General features: G+C 40.4%; 2 protein-coding genes across 10 annotated transcripts in view; one reads left to right on the top strand and one right to left on the bottom strand.

The window, feature by feature from the left end:
* Positions 1 to 26,050, top strand: part of EHBP1 (EH domain binding protein 1) — a 709,442-nt gene that overhangs the window by 203,393 nt on the left and 479,999 nt on the right. The gene's annotated exons all lie outside the window — the stretch shown is intronic.
* TMEM17 (transmembrane protein 17) lies at positions 19,340 to 25,168 on the bottom strand. Its single transcript, XM_028089678.2, has 4 exons — positions 24,957 to 25,168; positions 21,466 to 21,569; positions 21,174 to 21,287; positions 19,340 to 20,254 (listed from the first exon to the last, which is right to left on the bottom strand). The coding sequence occupies exons 1-4, from the start codon at positions 25,054 to 25,056 to the stop codon at positions 19,976 to 19,978; spliced, it is 597 nt and encodes a 198-aa protein (XP_027945479.1). The 5' UTR covers positions 25,057 to 25,168; the 3' UTR covers positions 19,340 to 19,975.

Here is a 26,050-nt window from a genome sequence, read left to right as displayed (position 1 = left end):
TTCCAGGGGCGCCTGGGTGGCTCAGATGGTTAAGCATCTGCCTTCGGCTCAGGTCATGATCCCAGAGTCCTGGGATCGAGTCCTGCATCGGGCTCCCTGCTCCTTGGGAGCCTGCTTCTCCCTCTGCTTCTCTCTCTCTCTCCCCCTCTGTCTCTCAGGAATAAATAAATAAAATCTTAAAAAAAAAAAATACCCACTTCGGTTGTGTGTCATGACAGGAAAAAAGTGGTCTCCCTGCAGGTTTGCTGTGGGCTTCTATCCAGGCATTATGTAGACCAGTATTTATACCTAGGTTTATGCCCTGGAAGCTTGAAGTCTAACTGTTATCCCAGAAGCAAAGGGGGAAGGGACTGGGAGGGAGTAGGAGTCCCTCATTCCTCTACCACCACGAGCAAAGAAGATTGCTGCTTGCTCTTCTGGGGACCCGAATCAGAATAGCTTCTGTAGAGAGATGGAAAGGGGGTATGTGTATGTGACTGATTTAAGCCAGAGAAGCTAAAAACATTCATACAGTAAAAGAGATTGAAAAGAATAAGGGCAATAATGGCAAGCAAAGGGGTCTGGAGTAGCTGTGAGATGGTTTGGGGCCCAGACAAGGAGAATTTAGAAAGTGTTAGATTCTCTTTGATGCATATTTATACATGCTAAAGATTGAAATTCCTTTTCCTGATGCCACTATTGTTTGCTAGACTGTGCATTGGACATCCTGTCAAGACTGAGCCTCGTGGAGCCCTGGGATTTATTGGGATTACACAGAGAAGTTATTTCTGCTGTCCTGGGTACCCCCCTGTGGAAAGCTGAGCCTAAGATAAGAGATTATGTGCAGGTAGTGTATTTGGGAGGCGATCCTAGGGAGTAGAAATGAGGGACTGGGAAAAAGGAAGGAAGGAAGAAAAGACAGTATGGGTGTGTTATCAAGGTCATCACTGTGTAGGTGGAGCTTAATCCCACCCAGGACATTTTGAGGAGCATGTAAACATAATTTCTCAGGATTGTCCACACGATCAGCCAGAAGAGGCATTCATCCATCAGTTCCCTTCACCCACTGTTTGAAGTTTCCAGTGGAGGCATTCACTCCCTTGTATGTCAGGGCTGGGCACATGGGAGAGGTAAGTGGGCTCCCACTAGTGTCAAAGCATCCTAGAAATCCCCAGAGGAAGCAAAGGACACGGGCCAGCCCTTGAGACAAGTGGCTATGAAGGTCAAGGATGGGGGGCAGGAAGCCAGAGGCATCTGACCTATCACAGAGAACATGGGCCAGGCCCCTGACATGACCCTTGAAATGACCAAGATACGGGAAGACAGGAAGGGTATGTGGAGGAAAGATATGTAGGCCTAGGCCAAGCTTCGGCAGAGGGAAGCTCGGGGTCTTTCTACATTCCTTTATGTGCCCTCTCCTACCTTGAGGGGCCCCCTGACCCATAGCCCCACACACCACTGAGCAGTCCAAGGCACTCATGTTGTGGTGGCTCCTGGAGCTACCATTCATTGTCCCCTTTCTTCAGAGCTTCCCTGCCCTACTACCTGGCTCCTATTATCTACCACCATCCCCCAAAACCTTACCAGATGCCATTAACCCTCCCACTCTTTGCTGTCTCTACTTACTGTTAAAAGGCAAAAAGATGATCAAACTATCTTACATGATAGTGACTTGAGTCCACAATAAATTACTGTAGTCGTAAATTTCAGATAGGGACATCCAAGGAGGAGAGATTTATGGACAGAGTTGGGAGGGGGGTCAAGAAACCACTGAGCTTCCCTATCCTGAGGGGTGCCTTGATGTAGTCCCAAAGTGAACTCACTTTTTCCTAAACTCCCCTCCCCGCCCCCTTCATGTGATGGGATGGGAATACTTCCTTTCTTAGCCAGCATTGTCTGTTTTGAGTTCCCTCCGGAGCAGAGAAGGGAGCAGCATGTGCTGTTTTGTTGCTTCCTGTAGCAAGGGAGGGAGTGAGGAAGTCCAGAGAACACTGTCCTGGGCAGCTGCCCCTGGGGACCCACCCAGCCAAGTCTCCAAGCGCAGAAAGGTACATGGCAAGAAATTCTCATGGTGCACATACATGGGTGTGATGGACACCCTCAGTCACTGGCCTTAAGCTTATATGTAAGCAGAGAGAAAAGGATTACTGCTCGATTTAAGTAATTGAACTCCTCTCCTTGGCCCAAACATTTCATTGCCTCTTGCATGGGTTTTGTGCTTGACCTTGGGCAAGTACAGGCCAATAATCAGGATAAATAATAAAGGCTGCTGGTCTCATTTATTTCATCTGCTGTGCCTCTGGGGTGGAAGTTAGAATGTGGTTGATACTGTGGTGTTGTTCCCCTCCACCTCAATTTTCTTTGTTTTTTTTTTTTTAATTATTATTTTGAAGTTTACCTTAATCATCAGCTCCAGTTTTATCCTAACTTGTGTTTCTCAAGAAACCATTTCCAAAGAGTCTTACTTCCTTTAAGCCCAAAAGAGAGATTGGGGGAATTCAGAAAAATGAAGTTCTGGTTTCACTTGTCAGGGTCCAAGGAAAGAGGCAGAACCACTTAGATGGGGAGTGTATGTGGCAGGGATGTGACCTTATGCAATTACAGGAGCTGGTTAAGGAATCTCTGTAAGGCTGTTGACTTTGTGTCTAACGCTCAAGTCTGAAGTCCCCAGGGAAGATAGTTGGGAAGGGCAGGTGGGTATAAGGTAGCAGAGAACAAACACAAGCTGGAACCCACATGCATGGGGTGGGACCCCAGAAGGGCTGAAACCCAAGCTAGTTTGCGCTGCCTCTGACCAGTGGTATGAGTGTGCTGCAGGAGAAGACAGCACCCTCCACTGCAAAACTAAACACACACCTGGCCCAGGAGTCCGAGAAGCTGAAGAAGGTTCCAGGGAAAGTGGAACTCTTATGAGGCTAGACTGCTGCCCCACACCAACAAGGTGAGCTAGCAGATACGTGACATGTGTGAACTGCAAAATGAGCCTATAAATTCCCTATTTATGTTACCTAGTTTGGGTTGGAGTTTTGCCAGTTGCCACCAAAAGAGACTAATAAACAAAACTGGTAACAAAGAGGAGTATTGTGAGTGAGAGATCCTAAAATGTAGGTTCCTTATATGTGGGGAGCAGACCCTTGGGTTTCTCAGGTACATGAACCAATAAATTTTCAATTTTTTAAAAGAAAATGTTACCTGCAACCAAGAGAGAATGTCTAATACAAAAGTTCAATGACTGGCCCAAGGTTGCCCAGCCAGTAAGAGGAAGTGTTGGAACTCAAGGCCTAGGCTCTTACCCATTGGGTCATACCATAGCCGTGCCAATTTAGTCAGTGTGTCTGAGGTCACCATGGGCTCTGCCTTTGTAGCTTCTCAAAGAGGATGGAGGGGCTGCTCAAAGGAAAGGCTGGGGTGAGCTTCTCTAATTCTCTTTGGAAACAAAGGAGACTGTAGGGGGGAGAAAAAGTGGTCAGACTTTGGGTTCAACATCTAAGGCTGTGATTCAGGATGACAGCCCCCATAGGTATGAGAGACCAAAACAAAATCTTCTGGGGATTCATGCAGCAACGCTTATTTGTGGCTGTCCTTTGATTACTGTGTGTGTGGACTTGAACTGATCAAAACAAGTTGATGCTGAAGACAAAGTTCACTCTAGTCAATCCCCTAATACAAAATCTTAGATGCCAGGTCACTACCTTATTTTTACATCTTTCCCAGGATACAAATTTGACAGTGTTCCATCCTATTCTCTTCCCGTGTCCAGTCCCCTCGCAATTAGAGGTTCTTTATGATGAATCTACAAGCTTTCTGCTTTAGCTCTTCAAATAAGTGAAAAACATCTGGTCTTCGCTCAACAGTTATCATAGTTTTAAAGCCTAAAGTCACCTTCACGTTTTTCCTTTCCAAGTTTAAAAAACTTAATTTAGTCTCTATTGCCTCTCTCAAAGGTTCCATCGATCTAGGTGGTAGTTGTCCAGATTATTTCCAGGGCTCCTCTATTTCTAGAGTAGCAAGCATTCCAGGAGAACTTTCTGCAATGATGGAAATATGCTATATCTCTGCTGTCCAGTACAGTAGCCACTGGCCATGTGTGGCCATCGAGCACTTGAAATGTGGCTAGTGTGACTCAGGGACTGAATTCTACATTTCATTTATGTTTAATTAATTTAAACTTAAATAGTCACATGAAGCTAACTCCCCCAATTGTATATAGCACATACATGTTCTGATCTTATTTCTGGCCTCTCAAGTGTTATCTTGTCCTTTAAATACCTGCTGACTTTTGCTCGTTTTGTGGTCCACTAAGACACTTTACTCTGGGTAACCTCCGTATAGTTTTCAGCTTTTGTTTGAGTGCTTTGATATTTTTCCGTATCTCCAAGTCTGTATTTATTGCCACTGAAATCTTTTTTCTACCCCCTTTTCTCATATTGTTCAGAATTGTCTGACTTTGACCAAAAAGGATGGTCATACTGCAAAGTCAGCTGGTGGAGAATTACATAAGAATTCCTCAGATGAGCAGAATGAAGTAGAAAAGTAGTCATGACTTTCCTATCTGACTCATCATTTCTATTATAGGGGCTGCCTATTGCTGCAAAAGTGGGGGAAAAGATAATACTGATTTCCTTTTTTCCCTGAAAACCAGCTTGACTGATCTTCCTGATATTTATATGTATTATTTTACTCCAGTGTTTGGAAATATTCTGTCACACTGATCTTTCTGATTCTCAGAGCAGGGGCTGGGGGGGTAGGGGGGTTGGGGGTAGCGATTACAGAACTTCAACACAAATGTTCCCGAGCCGGAGGTGGCTCAAAGGACCTAATAGTGAATACCTTTGCCACCGCTCCTTTCTACTCTCCGTGGCCCTCTTATTGTTTCATTGACCTGTGTTTTTGACCTTGCATTATGTAAGAGGGGTACAGGGTTTTACATAAGATGTGTGTCATAAGGTCCCAGAGATCAGGGAGTATATCTTTCATTTGATTTATCCAGTGTGTCCTTTTCACGGTTCTAAGGCTCACAATTAGTAAAATGCTAGACCCCGCTGAAAGGTGACTTTAGGAGATGCCATCAAAAGCTGACTGGCTATTTGCTCTCATTTTCTGGCACTGCTAAATTACATTTGTCTCCATGTTCAGCATCTGTCCCAATCAGACGATGATTCCCCTGAGCGATCCTAGGAATCCCAGTCCCTACCCCCTCGTACAGAGCCAGTGTCTCTCTGCGCCACCCCACGCAGACTTGCACAAAATTAACCTTACACAGTTAATGTTTAATTTTAAAAGCTGGACTTTTTTTGCCTTTCCATTTTGGTGAGCAGACCAGATGCTTTGCCAGATTTACCCTCAGCTAATTGTGTAGTTCAATGTCCTGAATGTTCCCTTGTTTGCTTAAGACCTGCTGATTTGCAAAAGAAATTGTTCCAGGAATGTGGGTCAGAGTGGACGCTCATGTGGCTGCTGAATTGACCAGGAAGGAGCCTCTGAGGCCTGGCTAGGGTGCTAGGTGTGTGCAAATCTGCAGGAATAGAGGATTCTCCAGGGCAGGATTTTCATTTTAATGATATGGCTGCTGTAGGTGGGGGAGAATTGGGGCCTAGAGACATGGACAAAAATCAGTTTGGCTCTGATCCACCCTTGGAACCCCCTCAAGCTTTTCATCTTGAGCAGGCTTTGGGGCAAGATTGAAATAAAATATTAATGCACAGCTGGAAGGAAATAATTTTAAAATCTGGCATTTGCTCTGCCTCTGTCCCTGGAGGCCCTGTGATAAGATGTCTGTGAAGCAGGAATGATCTTCCAGCAAGAACGGAATAAGGATAAAGTTGCTCCGTGACTCTGCCCCATCCCTGACTCTGGAAACTGACTCCCAGAGGTATTTTTGGGGATTTGACTCCAGGGCAGATCACAGTGCTCCAACTCCTGCTTCTGGGATGTGAGCTGAGAGCAGCCCTGAGGGGGTTAAACAGGGTAGCAGGGACCCAAAAGAGACAAAATGGGTGCAGCTGGCGGGGGGGGGGGTTGAGTGTGGGGACAAGGGGAGGATCATCTGTCTACCTTGGTGTCAGCGAGGGTCTCTGACCCAACAGATGGGATGATTTGCAACCTCTTGTCATTTTTAGCACGTGTCCACACTCAGGGCACCCCGGGGCAGCTCCAGTCTGCCCGTGACCACTCCCTGGCTGGCTGTATGCTCTCTTGACCCCTGTTGTCTTGCTGGCTCTCTTATCAGATTTGTTTTGGTGACCTACAAGGCAGACACTGTGCCAGCAACTCTGTTATTTCATTCAGCTCTCCCAGTCCATCTAGAACTTGTTTCAGTCCTTAGAAGTTTACTCATTTTAGTAACTGCTTTAGTTTCCCGTGGATATGTAATAATACCACAACCTTAGTGGCTTAAACAACACAAATGGATCTCACCAGGCTGAGATCAAGATATGGGCAGGGTTGTGTTCTTTTCTGGAGGCTCTGGGAGAGAATCCATTTTCTTTTTGTATCTTCTAGAGGCTGCCCACATACTTTGGCTTATACCCCCTTCCATCCTCAAAGCCAGGAGGGGCCGGTTGAGTCTTTCTCACATTATACCGCTCTGACACTCTTCTGCTCCCCTCTTCCACATTTAAGGACCCTTATAATTACTTTGGACCCACCTGGATAATCCAGGATAATCTCCCTCTTTTAAAATCAGCTGACTAGCAACCTTAATTCCATTTGCAAACTGAATTCCCCTTTGCCATGTAACCTAATCTACTCACAGGTTCTTACTGACAGGGATTAGGACATGGACATCTTTGGGGGACTGTTGTTCCGCCCACTTTGATAATAAACCCTCACCTTTCTCCAAGCCATTTATAGACCCTGAAAATGCCTGTAAAATAGATGAGTGGGTGGGATTGTCTTTTAGTGGATAAGGAAGCTGAAGTAAGAACCAAAACACCAAGGTAAACAAACCCACTTGCACAGATCTCACCCCGAGTTTACTTTGAAATAGAGGATGGGACATAGTTAAGATGCAGGTCATGGTATTCAGTTCATTTCCAGGCTGTAACTCTAGATAACAGTACATAGGAAAGAGAAGGAGTGTGTGTGTGTGTGTGTGTGTGTGTGTGTGTGTGTGTGTGTGTGTGTGTGTGTGTGTGGAGTGTGACCTTATAGGACCAGCTGTCAGACCTGGATTCAAGTTTTGTGCTCACACGAACTTGACCTAGCTATGTCATTTCCTTTTCCCAATTCTGTGATGCCCTGGTAAGTGACCAAGATGATAGTTTTAACACAGATAGCTACTCTAGAAAGGTGTGACCCAAATGCAAAGCTACTCGTATTTATTAAAATGGATGTCAGAGGAAGTTGCTGAATGGAGAATAAAAACCACAGCCTAGGTACTGACCTTGTTGAATGAAGGAGGAATAGGCTATTCAAGCAATCAACGTATGGACAAACTTTTTTCTTTTTTTAAATAACGAATGAGCCTTATGAAGAAGAATTTAAAAACCTAAGCTATTTAGGGCGATACTGAAATCTACTAGCAAGGAGGAGTTCTGACTACCATTCCATGATTGCCGTTCAAATACACAGGACCCGATTATGCAGTTCTCCTAATGGCTAAGTTCCTTTTGTGGTTTGATGAGGGAACTCAGGAATTGAATCCCGAATCTGGGGAAATCAAAAGAAACAGAAAGTCCCTAACCTGTAAGAGGTGGGATTTAAAAGGTTTACACTGAGTTCCTGCTTGCTGGCACGTCCTCTGTTTTATTTATTTTTTTTTTTTTTGGAGTAAAATTAAAAACTTTCCCTGGCCTTAGCACAATTTCTCTGCTTAGGATCCAAACTTACAAACAACAAAAATAACACACACACAGTTGGGCCACCTTATTGAGGTATTTGGCTCTCTGTTAGTCAACAATGCAAAGGCTTATACTGTTAAGGCAGGAATAAAACTGGAAAACCGTGTGCTTTCACAGACACCTTTACCAGGTGATTAGAGGTTGGCAGCATACATCACGCATCTCCTGGAGGCTTGGAAATGGTAAATGTATCCTGGAGTGGCCCAGCATCTCAGAAAGCAATTATAGTAAAACACTCCCAGGGTGGGTTTGCCCCCAGGGTCAGTGGTGACTTTGCTCCCACATCTTCTGGCTCCAAAGCATGGCTGTCTCAAACAGTTAAAACGAAAAAGGAAGGAATGTTTTTGTTGGAGAGCCCCAACACAGTTTCCAGCATATTTTCCATTTGCCTGACTTTGCTCTTGGCCTTGAATCGGGTAAAGGGGGGTTTTCTCTGCTGAAATCATGAAAATCTCTTCACTGGCCTTTGTGCATTCAGATCTGCTCTTGATATTGCATATGTTATTAACTGCAGCTGCGTTTGCTGTGAGCAAATTGTTTTTGTCTTCCGTGAGGATCGAGTTGCCTCGTGATTGCCTGTGCCCTGCAGTTGCAGTGGGCATTTTTGTGAGGGGCTATATTATTCTTGTATTTTTTTGTGTCTTTTTCACTCCCCAATTCGTGTGCTGATTTGGGCTTGTTTGCAAGGGGAAGAAATATTGGGTTCATTGCATTTCATGCAGTAAAGGCAGCAGCTTACCAGGGACTGGTTTTATAACCTAGAAGACTGACGTTTTCAAAAGAAACTGGGCAAGCTGCAGGTATTATTCGGATTGCGTTTGATAAGGAGCTACGCAATAACACCCCAAGGGCACACGTGCTTTACCCTTGACTCTATTTTTTTTTATGTTTAAAAATCAAAGCAAAGGGCGCCTGGGCGGCTCAGTCGTTAAGCGTCTGCCTTCAGCTCAGGTCATGATTCCAGGGTCCTGGAATCGAGCCCCGCATTGGGCTCTCCGCTCCGTGGGAAGCCTGCTTCTCCCTCTCCCACTCCCCCTGCTTGTGTTCCCTCTCTCGCTGTGTCTCTCACTGTCGGATAAATAAAATCTTTAAAAAAAAAAATCAAAGCAAAACAAAACAAAAACTGTCCATCAAAATGTTATCAGGTAAGCTTGTACATTTGAGCTCCATGGCGTTTACATCTATGGAATCCAAGAGCAGTGAGTTCCTTTTTGTTTCTGTAGGACCAAAAATTGATTTCAGAAAATATTTAATGCTGATATTTAAAAAACAAACAAACTCGGGTGCCTGGGTGGCTCAGTTGGTTAAGCGACTGCCTTCGGCTCAGGTCATGATCCTGGAGTCCCAGGATCGAGTCCCACATCGGGCTCCCTGCTCAGCGGGGAGTCTGCTTCTCCCTCTGACCCTCTTCCCTCTCGTGCTATCTCTCATCTCTCTTTCTCTGAAATAAATAAATAAAATCTTTATAAAAAAAAACAAACTCATAAATGCTGAGGTAGAAACACTGAGTAACATCTGGCAACTTCTCATATTTTTAAGATTATAATTTAAAAACACTGAGTAATAAATTGGTAGGATTCAAGTTAATTTTAATAATCAACCCTTTACTCAGAGAAACAGAAAAGGATGTGGGTCCCTTGACTGGCACAGAACCACCAATGATTCAAATTGCCTCTCTCAGAATCCATTTCTTACTACCCCATATGACCATTTTTCTCCTTTGTCAGCATCTGTGTGAGCTCTCAATTTGTATTTCCTTGATTTGCGTTTGTAGGAATTTTGCTTTATAAAATGTAGCTTTCGGGTTTATTCTAAGGCAAGAGGGAAAAGGAAGCAAATGTTCATGACCAGCTGCTTTAAAAGCCCTGCGGCTTCCTGGCTCTAGCAGTGGGTTCATGCTCTGGACCCCTTGGCTCTTCAAAATAGGACAGAATGCCCTCCAGTGGGGCCCAGAGTTTCCCCCACCAAGGCCCTCTTGATTACTCTCTCCTACACTCCAAGTGTTGAAAGCTAGTACTAGACTGTACATCTCCTGAACAGTATCTAACTCATCCTAGAGCCTCTATGCCTGTCAAACAGGACCTCAACTGATCTGTAGAACTGTATGATAAAACTTTGGAATCAGACATAATTTGATTTCCAGTTCTGCTAATTACTGGCTATATGATCTTGGTTCCCTTATTAGACCTCGGTGATACTGTTTTTCTTATTTGGAAAATGTTATTACTATATAATAAAACAATACAATAATACAATAATTATAGTTCCTTGGAGGGGTAAATAAGATAGCACATGAAAAGTACTTTGCTTTCACAAGGATCTGCTTCAGAAAATGACAGTCCTTTTAATTCATCTACCAATAGTGTTCCCCATTTAAAAAATTAATCAAATACCCAGCTCTTTAACTGCCAGTCAACTGTGATTGCCCTGAAATGACCAAGGCTGTACCTGAGTGTAATTCCAAGCAACATTTTAAAACCCAGATTTTTAGTTGGCTTGCTCAACCTTTCTGTAGGTAAACATGTTATTTGATTTAACAGTAACTTGTGGGCCCCCCCCTTTTTTTTTACTACTTTCCTTGACCCCTAGAGGTCCAGGGGTGCAAGGCTGAGAAATAGTGTCATTATTCCTGCTTTGGCTTCTAGATTGGACAGGTCTAAATCAATGGAAATACATCTTTGAAGTTATGTGTTTGGAGAGAGGGAGCATTGCTTAGTGAAAAACCATGTTCTTTAGAGCCCAGCAGGTTTAGGTTTAACTCCTGTCTTCTGTTTGCTTATTGTGTGAATCGGGACAAGTTCCTTAACCTCTCCCAAGTCCCAGTTTCAGCTTCTATAAAATGGGAATAATTCCCGCTTTACAAAGTTGTCATGAGAATCAAACGAGATTACAATAAAGCCCTAGCACACAGCATCTGATACATAGCAGGCCTTCAATTAAATGATGGCTGTTACTTGTATTAGTTTTGGGAGTCCAGCCAAATTTCCAAGTTTATTATTAGTGTGAGAGTGGTTGTTGGTTTTAAAATGAGAATTATTTTTCATGCCCCCAAAATAGGTATGAGTAAATGTGGCATTTCTAACTTCTAGGGAGTTTACTGATTAAAGGAATTACTGTATATTAAGACCAGGAAGCAGGAGCTCTGAGTTCTATGGTTGGTTTATTCATTTATCTGTGCATTCAGTCAATGTTACTCAAAGCCTACAATGTGCCAAGCATGGTCTCTGCTCCGGGGGATACAGTGAGTAAGACCTGATTCTTGTCCTCAAGATGCTTTTTCAGACAGGTACTCATCAAGACCTCTGCCCTACCCTTGTTTGCTGATTATCCCTCACGGTTTCACTTACCCTTCTATCTAGTAGAGATGCCATGGTTCATTCCTTTTGCCACCCTCAGCAACACCTGGAAATCTCTGTGTTGTTGTTTACCCACCGCATTTACTTTATATATGCTTAACTCTGGATCAACATAACCCATCTACCTTCTGTCCAAGATTACCCAGATAGCTATAGAAAATGATGCAATTACATAGGTTGGAATCGCTCCACATAGCCCAGCTCAGCTCTCAGAGCCACTTAATAAATCCTGGTGGTCCTGGCCATTCCTTTTTATTGGTCTCTACATCCCATGATCTGGTCTCGTTAACCTCTTCAGCCTAATCTGTCTGCTCTCTTCCTCTCCCTGTACACTGAGTATTACACACACACTGCTTGCAATTCCCTACACACACCATGACATTTCTGGCCTCCCTGACTTTGCTCATGGCATCTCCCAGTCCTGTGGGGGGTGGGGGGGGGAAGCCCTGATCAGCATGGATTCAAGTAGCCAGTTTCTAGGCAGACACATCTCTAGAGTAGAGGTGAGTACCTCAAATTAGCATAGCTAGATGATATGAACATCCATTTCTTCCATTTTGTGATTATAAGCAACTTTGATTATAATTTGGCTTTTTAAATAGATTTTTTACAGGGAGAAAATATATTGGCAGTTGTAGTTTGCATTATAAATTGATAGACCCTGGTTTGCACATCCATATTCTATGAGTTTAGTTACTGTGGTCACTCCTTTTGAGTCTCTTAGTTAAAATTGAATTTTTGGACAGAAAAGCCCAGGATAAAACTGCTAAGCCCACATAGCACCAAAGAAATTAGCTGGCCTCCTGAGACAATGGATTTATCTCACCTCCCTACATCAACAATGACTTCTAAAGACCTTTACAATTCTGAGATCATCACTGCCTCCTGAGAAAGGGAGAAGAAAAAAAGACACTTGAATGTGACCTATTCTAGTGGAATGTCCCTAATAGATACATATTTTCTTGTTAAAAACATCCTTGTAACAGTATCTAATTTCCTTTCTTCTGAAGCTTTGCTTTCTAAGCAACCTCTGCAATTATAACTTGATCTCCTAAATGGGCCTGGCCACAGAGGAAGGGACAGCTTTATGCCTGTGCCTAGTGTTTAGGGTACTCAGACCAGATATTAGCTCCTATTATACAATATCAGTAAGTAAGTCTCTTATCATACAGGAAGGAGATCAAAGCCTAATCAAGCCTGAGCGAAAGCTGCTGGTCCTATAAAGCAACAAAGTGAGCTGAAAGACTTAGCAGAAATTCAATTGCCCAGGAAATATAGAATATTAAATAATAAGAATATTTACCATTTATGAATGCTTATCGTGAGGTTTATCTCATTTAATTCTTGCGAAAGCCCTATGAGCACCCATTTTAACCAACTGAGCCACCCAGGCGCCCCCTATGAGCACCCATTTTAAAGATGAATAAATTAAAGATTAGGTAAGTTAACTAACCTGACCAAGCTGTTAAATGGAAAAGTGATTTGAGCATAGGTCTATCTGCCTCCAAAGCCACTTTTATTTTTTTATTTTTTTTAAAGATTTTATTTATTCATTTGACAGAGAGAGACAGTGAGAGAGGGAACACAAGCAGGGGGAGTGGGAGAGGGAGAAGCAGGCTTCCCGCCGAGCAGGGAGCCCGATGCCAGGCTCGATCCCAGGACCCTGGGATCATGACCTGAGCAGAAGGGAGAGGCTTAACGACTGAGCCACCCAGGCGCCCTTCCAAAACCACTTTTAACCTTTTAAGCCACCTTTTAACTATTGTGCAACACTGACTCCATCGACTAAGTCCATTCATTTCACTTATTCACCAAATATTTACTGGACACTTACACTGTGTTAAACATTAGAAATATAAGGATGAATAAAAACACTTGCCGTGAAGACCTTACAATTAAGTAGCCAGGAGTATAAAACAAAAATGCATATAATTGTTTTAGATGCAGTCATAAAATATGAGCTACAGAGATACAAAAGAAGTGTACAAGTGTTACTTGGAAGTAGGTAGGGGACAGTGGGAAATTTCCATAGAGAATATTTCAGTTGAGCCAGGCCATTAAAGGGTAAATAAACTGTCACCATGTGGGTAAGATTACTTCTGGCAAAAAAGCTGTGTGGAGGGAAGAGGTTCGTAGGTGAAATCCAGAATGGTGCCCTGGAGGGGCTGCAGATGTTTGATCGGAGGGGTGGCAAGAGGAGGCCAGAGGCAGAAGAGGCCTCTTGGGCCACACAAAGGAGTTCGGGTGTTTATGCGGCAGGAAATGGAGAGTCGAGCAGAATTTTGAGGAGAGTAGCAACATGATTAGATTTGATTTTAGATTTCTCAATAAGCACACCTGTAGGGAAGGTACTACGAAGTGGAGACATTTACATGGAAGGCTATAGTGAGCCTGCTACTGTGTATGATCTGGTCATTATGTTTCTATTAATACAGTACGTGCTTGTGCTCTCCTAAGACCACCCGGATATCTTCCTTTGAAAAATAGCACACAACAAGCTCCTTAATTATGTACAAGTGAACTGATTTTTTGAGAGGTGTGTGTTGGAGGGATTGTGTGTGTGTGGAGGGGGAAAATGTATTTGTGTCTTGCATTTCAGCCTGATATAAGATTCTTTTGAAATGAGATTGTATCATCTATCAAATTAGTTCTCCCTTTCAGTTTTCGATCATTTTCAAATACAGCAACAATGCCTTCTAATTCTGTTTCAATATAGATATACTATTCACTGTCTAGAGTATAAAGTTCAAACGCTTTATTATAATGTATAAAAGACTGATAACATCTTGATGACAATCTTTCCAGCTCATCTCAAGCCCTTTTCTACACACATTATGTTTTATTCACATGAAACTACTTTTGGTTCTGTTCAGGCCTTAGATTTTCAAATGTCCGTACCTTTGCGCATGCTGTTCCATCTATCCTAAAGACCATCCTGCCCCCTAAACAGGATTCCTCACTTATCTTCATATTTTATATAGCTCGAATACAATATTATCCTGAGCCATTATGATCACCTTAAATTTGTCTCCTATGGGCCTTGGTTGGAAGGGGAGGGCTCAATCCTATTTCTTTTTTTGTCCTGAGACATCAAACATAGTTGATGGGATATTGTTGGAGCTAACTAAATTACATTTACTTTGCAGAATGAAATCATAGCATACTAAAAATAAAAAGCATGAACATCCTTTGTTGCCCTGCTTTGTAAATTACCGAACAATCAACAGTTATCTGCTCTGCTGCCTTCCTTAGTAAAGGTTTATTGACCATAGGGAGCTCTAGTTTTTAGAACAGCAAAAAATTTGACTCTCACTAGCTCTTTTTAGGAAAACTATTGAAGCAGAGTCCTAAACTTCCACCCTCCCTAGTGATCATTTTAGTCCTTCTAGGCACTAATGGATCAAACATTTACAAAAACAATTAGCAAATGTATATAGCAAACATTTTTTTAAATTTGAATTTGACTATCAAACATTTTTCTCTTTTAAGCTATAATATTGAGCAGTGTCTCCAACATGGTTTCGATTAGAATATAGTAACTCAGGATCAGGAACTAGAAACCTTTAAAAATTAATCGATGATACCACTTCCCTATCAGCTGAATATAGTGCTATTACAGTTCTGAAAAATTAGGAGGCCATTCTTGGTGTTTTTAAAAATCTGCATTTTTAATGTAACCTCGTGCTAAACACTTGGGTCTGTGGAGCAATGAAGGACTAATAGCTGTGATATATGCATTGTGATTTCATATAGGGCACGAGGTTGAAAAGCTGCTTCTAGCCACGGGTGTTTGCTGTGGAACTTGTTTAGATAGAGCATGTTGATAAGATCAATTTGAGTGTCTTTGGTTTTTCATAGAATATATGTTCTGTCCTCAGGTTTTTATCTTGTTTTGAAGAGTTCTATACTTTCTTGACTGGTCTCATTTTTAGAAAGATGTAAATCTATGAAAGCACCAGGATAAATTTAAACATTGTGGTTAAACCTGTATTTAAACACATCTTTCCAGGGCCTGAATGTTTTTAAATGCTTCCACACTGGGGGGAAAAGATTTTTAGAATGATTCTTACAACTAACTGTTTTTGTTTAATTAAAACCTCCAAATTAACAATCTTTTAAAACTAGAATAAAGATATATACCCATAATAAATTAAGTGTTGGTTGTACTTTTAAAATACAGCATTGAAGTTTTCTGAGGAGCATCTTCCAGGACCGAAATCTAATGTTTTACATTGTAACAAATTTACAAATAGGGTACACTGTTCCCCTTGCCTCCTTGCTTTCTGCCTCCATGCCTATTTTGCTATGCAAAAGCTTTATGTCAATTTACTTTTTGAGCCATTTAAGACCAAACCAAATTATTCCTCCAGCACATTTTAAACAATCCCTTAAAGACCTCTTTTTCTTGGCTATGTTTCCAATCTTGGCTTATCACTATAATATTTCATGCTCCATGCTTCTGAAAAAATTCAATATTCAAGAACAAAGTAATCCGGAGCTTTACTCCATTTCAGTCTTTTTATGTCCTAAGGCTGTCCCAACTCAATGACCCAGTTTTTATTGTGTCACATCTCACTGTCTGTTGCTGACTGCGACCAGCTTGCCTAATCCTTTTCCTGTCCCTTATCAGTTTTCCCTTAATTCAAAAAAATTTTTTTTTAATTCTTTGCACTTCTTTCACAGCTTTTAGTTTAGTTTAGTTTTGTTTTGTTTTTTTCCTCCTTAGGAGATTCAGTGTACCTGTGGTAGCCACTCAGAAATACAAAGATGAATGGGTAACCAAGGTCCAGAAGTCTGTCCTTATCAAAATTTTCATTGTACTATCTTTAGAAGTGTGAGTGGTAAATGGCAGAAAGTGGATATTATAATTTGGCATCATGTATCAAGAGTCCTTAAAAATGTTCATACCCTGTGATCCAGCAATTTTACTTCTGAGAATCTAGCTTATTAATTAAAGAGTCATTTAAGATGTAGAAAAAGCAACAGACATGAGATCTCATTACAATGTTATGTATAAAAGCAAAAGAAGAAAACAATGCAAATATCCAATAGGAGAGAAGTTTAAAAAATTAGCATCTATCTCCTTGATGGAATATTGTGCAATCATTTAAGATGATGGCTATGTGACTGGGTAGAAAGATGGGTAAATATTTATGTTTTCAGAAAAACAGAGTGCAAAACTGTAAGTGCCAATGATTACAACTATGTTTTTAAAATTTACAAAGGGAAAACAGCAGGGAAGCATGACATTTGCTGAAGTGCTTATTTTAGGGTGGTGGAATTAGAGATGATTTTTCTTTACTCTCAAAATCTTGATTAAATTTCTTTTAAAAGTTGAGTTTTTAAAAGCTATAATTTTAACTAATGTAAATTAAGAACCTATTTCGGTTATGTCAAATAAAATGTATAAGACTATTTCAGATAGAGCTCTATTTAAGTCTAGTAATAAACTAACAACTGGCAAGGGGCAATAAGACAGTGAGGGCATCATTGTGTTTAGCATTGTGTGTAATCCGCAAAAAAATTGCATTAGGAAAAAACTTTCAATACCTATTTTAAAATATAAAGTGATTTTTTTAAAACTTTGTTCTCTCCAGAGTTACTTCCATCAAATCAACATCTAATCCAAACTTTCAATCCATTTCCACAGTCTTCAGAGAGATCTTTCTGGAACCTCAATCTGTTTGTGATACTCCACTGTTTAAATCACTCAGGGATTCAGAATATTAAAATTTTTAGCTTACTAGCTGCTCCCAAGCTTCTCTTTTTAAAAAAAAAAAAAAAGATTTTATTTATTTGACAGAGAGAGACACAGTGAGAGAGGGAATACAAGTAGGGGGAGTGTGAGAGGGAGAAGTAGGCTTCTGATGGAGCAGGGAGCCCGATGTGGGGCTCGATCCCAGAACCCTGGGATCATGACCAGAGCCAAAGGCAGACACCTAATGACTGAGCCACCCAGGAGCCCTGCAAGCTTCTCTACCTTATTCTGTGTCCTTTCTTCTCATGTACCCTCCCCACCAGCTTCACCAAACTCCATGTAATACCTGAAACCATACTCCAAGTCACTATTATCTCTGTCTCTTCATACTGAAAGGAACAGTTAATACGTACTCATTCTTCAAATCTCAAGTGTTCCTTTGGGAAGGCTTCTCAGATTCTCCATCTTCTCTATGTCCCTTCTCTGGAATCCCACAGTGCCCATTATATTGTGCTATCACTCATTTGTTCATCTGCCTTTCCTACCAGGCAGTACATTTGTTCTTGTTCACAGGCAAGTGCGAGCGTGTATGTGTTTAACCACACCCCCAGCACCCCTCACCATGTTCCCTTCCTGTGCTCTGACAATGAAAGGAATAGCATCTGCTAAGTAAGGTTGATGAAGGGCCAACATACTAATAATCCCGGACACTAGATGCTAGGAACAAAGAGGGGAGATGTGCTGGAAGTGAAGGACTACTATCTGTCAGGTACTTACAGGTAGAAATTGTTCAGTGCATCTCCCTGATGAAGTTAGACTTTCCTACTTTGTCTTAGGGATGCCTTGCAAATATTTTACCTCCCACATCATACACCTGAGCAGCGGGAGCGGTCTTAGTTGTCTGGAACCCTCCACTATGCCCTTTCACATACTAGGCATTCAAACACATGATGATGAAAATCCAATTTTTAAAAATCATTCTGATCTATAGAAATTTGCATCCACCTTGTCTGTGATGAGAAAAAGCCTCTGGAATAAAAAATATGTGAAAGACAAAATATTTGTGAAGGTCAACATCCTAACTAGAAATTTTCAGAACAGTGTTGTGGACTCCTAGAGAGAAAGATGTAGTAGGAATTAAAAAGAGACAAACTTATTCAAATAAAATAAAAACAAGGACTGCATGAACTCCAAAAGTTGACATGTAAATATCTTCTCTCCCTCAATTTTCATATGCTTCCATAGGGAACCAGGTATCCTCCAACAGGAAATATTTTTCAGCCTGACACAAAATCAGGGTTTCATAGTTTAGAGGAAAAAACAAATGACTCGGTCATGTTCTCAACTGACTTTCTTACTTTCTTTTTCCCACCCTTATTATATTTGCATTTTAAGGAATATATTTACTATAGCAAAAAAAAATTTGTAGAAAATTTTAATAAATCATTTTACCAAAATTTTTATAGCCTTTAAATTTTTTTGATTGACCCTAATATTTTAGCTATTAATCTTGTAAAACTAAAGTTTAAATGTATCAGAGGCTCTGATATTTAAGATGAAAGTCTGGAAATAGCTGTTAAATAGTCTTTCTTGATCATCCCTTAATTTATCTGCTACAAAGACTTAATGTTCTTATTTTATATTTTCTTAAAGAATCACCTATCTATTCTCATCTGGAAACAAATGCAAACAAATGTAAGTTTTAGAAAAATACCCAAACATTATTGTATTTTGAATTTCAAATTATTGGAGTATACCGAGTAACTACTTTAGTAGAAGGGAGAAGTTAAACAGCCAGTGCATCCAGGGAGAAGTCTTTGACTGAACTTTATATATAATAATAGGAAGCAGAAATGATAAAATTAGCACAATTAGTTTAGTCAGGTGTAATTAAGAAGTAAAAACATTTTCAAAAATTGAGCAATATAAGAATAAGGCAAAACAGGGGGATACTAGGATGAGCCTGAATCATAGAAAAGAAATTGAAAGGAATTCTTTTTAATGTAGCTACAACTGTCTCTCAGTAAAATACCTTACAGGCACATTTCCCTGTAGGAAAGAAAAAAATATTTTATCTCTGAAGACAATCCAATAATCACTAAAAATAATGTTCAGATACACCCATGCAGCTTTATTCTTAACAGAACTTCCTTAAATAGGTTTCTCCTATTAGCAAGGGAACATGCTGATTTAAGATCATGAGTATAGTCAGTCCCCTTGCCCATATCAGCTCTCACTGTGTATTAAGAAGAACCCTACTTTTCAAGTCAAGCCTCATGTGAATTTACTGGCTATGAGTTCTTCAGTGAAAACTGATTTAGTAGATCTCATCTACTAAATGTGCCTAGTACAGTGCTCACTACATAAAAGGCTCTCTAATGTATATATTTTTCTCTTTCCTTCCCTGACAACCCTGTAATAAAAATAATAAACCCATAGCCCAAAAGAATTATACGAGACAGGAATGATTTGTTGTAAATACTTTAACATAAATATTTCATAATTTATTATAAAGACATCTTGCACACCACCATGAGCATGGTTTTATGAAAATTACGATTTTATGATTTCCTAAATACCATGATAATCCACCTGTTTTTAACCTCAGTATCAAAGCTAAGAGTAGGGCTAGAATTTAACCTTAGCAGACATGAAAATTTGGTGTCTTGATTTACAAATATAGTTTAATACACCAGAATATTGACAAGAATTGCCATGTGCTTCAGATACACTGCCAAGACATGAACAGCCAACAAGTTTAAAAGAAATATACACATTTCTAGTTTTAGGTGCTAACTAGAAATATTCCTGTAAAGATTGGTAAACTGTGACTACCAACACCAGTTTCTACATACCTGAAAAGTGGACAACAAAAATATTAAGATATTTGGCACAAGGTGGGCAATATCTAGGCTTTAGGGTTGACTATTTTCATGTACTGTACAGTCATCATTGCCCCCAACTTTGGAATTTCAGACTTAGAGAATATACAGTTCAAAACACTTGCTTTGTCCTTCTTCTCATGCTAGAACTCTGATGTTTTCCTCTTTACAGTCTGGTAGAAAAGCTGATCTTTCAGCTTTTCACTCAACAGCATTGGGTCAAATCTCTTCTATACAGGATCTCATTCTTGTCATGCCCCCTCTATATGCAGAGAGCCGGTCAAAGTCTTGGAGTTGGAAACGAGTTGCCAACTGATTTACCATTTTCCTCAGGGTAAGAAAGGCTGAAACAACTTGGAAAGTAAGGAACAAAGTGAAGATGATGTGTATTGCTTTTTCCAAGGGCAGATTTGTTAGGCCTTCATTAAAGAGCAAGAAGAGAATTAAAGGCAGCTGCAATAAAAGGCTCAAAAGCCAAAAGCCAGCCAGCTCAGGAACCTGCAATGACACACAGCAAGAGTAATCAGATCAGTAAAGGACAGTCTTTTGTTTATACAGATCAGCACTATGAACCTACATTATGAGCTCTGTAATTCAAAAGGAATATAACATGGTCCTTGTCCTCAAAGAATTTACAGTCTAGATTAAAAGTGAAAACTAACTGATGCAGCAATGCTAGAATGATATACTTAGTGAATTATTAAATGCACCACTTAGTGGTATGAACTAAATACTAAAAGAAATAAGACAAGAGAGTGATTAGGGTAGGTAAAAGAATCCAAGGATGTAGGCTTTTAAAGTTGGGTAGAAGGAGGAAGAGGCAAGATGGTAAATAAGCAAATATGTGGAATGGGGATGACTAGGAATCAACATGTCAGCCTGGAATGGATGCCTGGGTTAGGAAATAGCAAAAAATACAGTGAGGCCTGTGGGTGGGACCTAATTATGAAGGGCCTAGAAAACCAGAGAAATCTTCAGGCATTATCCCTAAGCTCTGGTAACTGTAAATGCTTAGGCAGCATGATGATTCAGAAAACGTGTGCCTGGCATAAGATTCCTGAATTTACAATTTCCCCCTATTTTCATATCAGGATCTAAACATGTTTAGTTGACCAAGTATTTTCAAGACTGGTGAGAAGAGGGAAAACTGTCAATTCTTAAGAGCTTATTACTATGTTCAGGTACTTCATATAAATTATTTCATTTAATCCCAACAAAACTTGGAGTAAATATTTTCCCCATTTTATATACAAAGAAACCAAGGCTCAAGAGATTCAGCCAACAGACTACAGTGACAGAAATAGTCAAGTTGGAGGCAGGCCTTTGCTCCTTCCACCACCTCTCTCTGCCTTCTCCTCGCTATGAAAACCATACTGCCTTTACATGTTGCACTGAGAGAAAGGGAAGAAGGGCCTACCTTTTCCTGTAGGTTCCCCACGTAGCCCAGATACAACCTGATAGCTTCAATTAAGGTTATTAAGATGATAACAGTGACCACAATGAATTTGTAGTAATCAGGCAAGACTGAATACTAAAAAAAAAAAAAAAACCAAAACACACAAAAATAAACATGTTTGTATAATCTCACATGTAGTAAAACTGACCTGAAATAGAAAACAAATATTAAGAACTTTAATTTTATTGACAATGTAACAATGCCAGGGATGGGCAGCAGAGATCTCAGCAGAAGTGTTAAAGCACAGACTTACCTTCATCTGAAGCATCATAATGCTGCTTACCCACCAAAGTGGGAAAAAGTAAGTGTTAAAATAAAGTGACATCTGCAATGCCAAACTGGACACCATTTCGTTATCTACAAAAGAAACAGAGAAAAAGAACAAACTCTTTATCTTAGTCACTGCCCTATAAGTCCTTTAGTTTCTTAAAATTAATAACTACAGTGTTGGTTCAACAAAACTCCAAATTTTAAGCCTATTTATAATCACTGACAGTGAAAGGAAATATTCATCACAATACTATTTAATTCATGTATTGGGTTCTTGGGGGTATGTTTCATATTTTTCAATTACTTTATCATTTTTGCCATTACAGCCTGTTGACTTTTTTGCACACCACTGCTATAGATTAAATGTGGAATATCAGTATGAATCCTATTGAACAGATAATAATGATTACCTCTTTTGTAGAGTTCTATGTGAAGAGCCTATAAAATACATAAAAACTAATCTCTCACATAAAAACTAATCTCATACAAAAACTAAATTATAGACACACCCCTCTTTAGCATACCCTAATCCCACCCATTCATTAATACTCAATTTAATGCCACTTTTCCCACAAATCCTTTCTTGATCCTATTCTCCCACCCCAGCAGAAATCTCTTCCCGTCTAGGTACTTATCTCTAACCTGTGTGTAAGAAAGTGTTAGCAAAGAACCACATCCCCTCACTCTAGACACAGTCTAGTGTGCTGAAGAGAACATGAGCTTTGGAGTCCAAGTAAACCTGTAATTCCTCAAATACCCGTGTAACCCTGGATGCCAGACTTGGGATAAGTTATTGAACCTTTTTGATAAATTTCTCAATCAGAAATTGTCTCAATTTCATCTGTAAAATGGTAACATTGAAAGTACCTCACAGGTTGCTTGTGAAGATTAGAGACAGAATTATTTCACCCTACCACCATGCCTGGTACTTAGTAGGCACTCAATAACATTAGTTCCCTTTCCTTCTCTTTTACTTAATACACAGCCTCATTGTAAGCACAGACTACATTCTACCCAAATGTGAGACCCTCATAGAACCTAAAATCTTGCTTTATACAGGGTACATACCAAATATGCATAAGCAGAATGACTGAATTAATGGAAACGTAATATCATGAAGACATTAATGTAGCCATTTGTGATACATGAGCTTCATTTATCTAAGGCTGATTGCAAGATACCTTTTGCTTCTATGTAAGGGAGAAGGGTCCCAAATTAAGAATTTGATTTTTTAAATTAAGCCCTTCAAATACATCCTAAATTTGACTAAATTTCAACAATTTAAAAACAGATATGTATTTTGAAATCAATTGCCCTAAATGTAAGAATTTATAAAGGCTCCAAAATAAATTTCTTAAAAACAGATTTTTTTCTCCACACCTGACTATATCTGTCATTTAATAATTTTAAAATATAAGAAATAATCATGGTCTCTCACAGCAAGGTTTCCTTTAGCTTTTTTCTGTTATGATCTACTTTTGCTTATACTTATTTTGCTTATTCCTATTTTTAAATTACCACTGATAATAAATTCTTAAAATTTGTTAAACTTGAAGGCAAATCACCAGCCTAGGATTTTTCTTCCTAACAACAGTACAACTCTTGGTCAGTGGACAGGGTAATGGTATACACTTGTAAATACAGTGCAAATAATCAAACCTACTTTGGATTCACAAGGAAGAAAATGTGGGAAAAAATGATAAATTAGTTAAGCTGAAAATTTTAATATGTTTGGAGCAGAAACTAGTCAAATTTTGCAAAGAAGTTTTTATGTTAAGAAATTGTGTACATGGGGAGCCTGGGTGGCTCAGTTGGTTGAGTGACTGCCTTCGGCTCAGGTCATGATCCTGGAGTCCCGGGATCGAGTCCCACATCGGGCTCCCTGCTCGGCAGGGAGTCTGCTTCTCCCTCTGACCCTCCCCCCTCTCATGTGCTCTCTCTCTCTCATTCTCTCTCTCTCAAATAAATAAATAAAATCTTTAAAAAAAAAAAAAAGAAATTGTGTACATGAGCATCTTAAGAGTTATGCTATGTCTATATTTCGGCATTTCAAACTTATAATCAAGCAACTGAAAATCAAGTTAATATGCAAATGAACCTTGAAAGCACAAGACATGAATTTACTAAATTTTGCAAAAGTACAAGTTGAGTTCTGTAAACGGAATTTAAATTAAAACATTATATAAATCAGGGGTAGGCAAACTACCAGCCAGCTGCCTGTTTTTGTATGGCAAGTGAGCTAAAAATGGTTTTTCACATTTTTAAATGGTTGGGGAAAAAAAATCAAAGAATAATATTTGGTGACACTGAAAATCATATGAAATTCAAATTTTAGTGTCCATAAATAAAGTTTTATTGGAACACTGCCTCATCTATGCATTTACCATTATCTATGGATGCCACAGAGACCTATGGCCTGCAAAGTCTAAAATACTTGCTATCTGGCCCTTTACAGAAAATCTCCGCTGACCTGTGATACCTTACATCATCAGATTTTAGCGCCTGTTAAGCCTTAGCTTTATTATCAGAAACTTAACCTCATTTTTCACATTGATTTCTCTGTACATCCTAAATCTTGAAGAGGCCTAAATTCAGGGTGAAAACAATGCAACTATGGGAATTTACTTTTCTCTGCTCTCTTTTAAAAATCCCTAAACCAAGGAAGAGGAAAAGATTTCTATTCCCTAGCAGACTTTAGTGATAAAAACCACATGGATCTGGTTGATAGTACGCTATCATCATGATTTAAGAAGGGGAAACTGTTTTGGAGGAAACTGAGTGATCACTTGCCGTCAAGTTGGATGCAACACGGTGGTATTTTGTTACCAGATTTAGCGTAAGAGTTATATATGGGGGATGGGGGTTGGAGACGGCAGGGAAGGGAGCGAAGCCAGTGTGGCTGCTGTCATGCTGAAGTGGATAGCGGTTTTTAAAACGACTCATTAAAGCAATTCTTTCCACCTCTTTCATCAGAAAAGGACTTGCGGTGGAACGTACTTGCTTTGCTAATAAAAGAGAAAAGGAGAAGATATTTTAAACAGAGTGGGGTGTGGGAAGGGGAGACTGCCTGCGCTGTTTTCACTCTAACCTGGCCCGAAAAGCCAGGGCGGAAGTCGCAGAGGAAAAACCGTCGGCCTTCGCGGAGGATGCGAAACCGGACATGGGCTGCGAAGGCGGATTTTATATTTTTAGTTCTTGAGGAAGGGTAGCGCCACCTCAGCTGCTCGGCTTACAGTTCGCCGGCCAGGCCGCCACACCGCCAGCTCAGGACCCGTCGGGGATACAGGCCTGGAGGTGTCCCAGTCCCCACCCCAGCCCAAGGCTCGGCCCCTCCTCCAGGGCGCTGCACCGCACTGCGGAGAACCAGCCGAAGGCGAGGCCGCCATTTTAGGTCCGGGCAAAATCTGGCCACTCCCAAACCGGCGCCAAATTCTCCGCAGGCCATACCCGCTGCGCTGGGCCTCGCCCACTCACCCGGACCCTCGCTGTACTCCGGCCCGGTCCGGTTGGAGTCACTGAACACGGTCCGGCTGAAGTTTCCCAGCCGCTGGCGGACCGGATCCGGCAGCTCCATGCCCGGGCCTCGGTACAACTTACAGCTAGGTCTGCGGACGCAGCCTCCTTCTGCGGTTCCCACGGCAACCGGGCGGTGCGAGATGCTGGGGCCCAGGCGCACGCGCGGCCGCACTGCGGGGCAGAGGCGCGGGGCGCGAGCGCCTGGAAAGGAGAGGTGTGGTGAGAATCGCGTCCTGCTTAGCGCCTCTGCCGGGTGTGGAACGGCAGATTCCTTAGTCCTTTTTTAAGCCCCACCATCTTTTTTTTTTTTTTAATCTTAAAAACAAATAGAAATAATAATAAATGACCTGAGGTTGGATTGTGATACAAGGAGCCCTCACACCTTGCCAGTGCGTTGTAAGCTTTCTGGAAGGAAATACAGAACGAATGTAGAGCTTAAAGAATGTTCACGACCTGGTGGTTCCTTTCCTAGGAATGTATATTTTTAAATTTTTATTATTTTATTAACATATACTGTGTAGGCATGTAAATAAAATATTTTAAATAATGTATTATATATATGTAATATATATTCCTAGAACTCTGTGTGTATGTATATATATGTGTGTGTATGTGTATATATGTATGTATATATATATACACATACACACCCCCACATTTGATGGAATATATTGCTGCATCTTAAAAAAAAAAAACATGCTTGCAATGAAAGTTTGATTAAATGGATTAACTTTAAGTAAAAATTTAAAAAAATAAAAACTAAGTAGAAGTGAACCTAATTTTGCAAAATGTGTGTGTGAATATGTGAGGAGCAGAGGTGGAGGAAGTGGCACAAGCACTGTGGCTTAAAAAAAAAAAAAGACTAGAAATAATCCAAATGTTATTTATTTCTGGGTTGTGGGTGATTACAATTCTTTAAAAATTTCTTTATCTTCCAGCTTTTTTTTAAATAAGATGTATTACTTTTTAAAAAAAACTATTTAAGTGGGGCACCTGGGTGGCTCAGTCGGTTAAGCTGTGGATTCTTGGTTTCCCCTCAGGTCATGATCTCA

Source organism: Eumetopias jubatus, unplaced genomic scaffold (genome assembly GCF_037043125.1).
Source record: "Eumetopias jubatus isolate StellerSeaLion01/CBP00866 unplaced genomic scaffold, mEumJub1_p1.0 scaffold_9, whole genome shotgun sequence".
NCBI classification, from domain to species: Eukaryota; Metazoa; Chordata; class Mammalia; order Carnivora; family Otariidae; genus Eumetopias; species Eumetopias jubatus.
The sequence above is the reverse complement of the archived record's forward strand: the minus strand, read 5'-3'. Positions and strand labels throughout refer to the sequence as shown.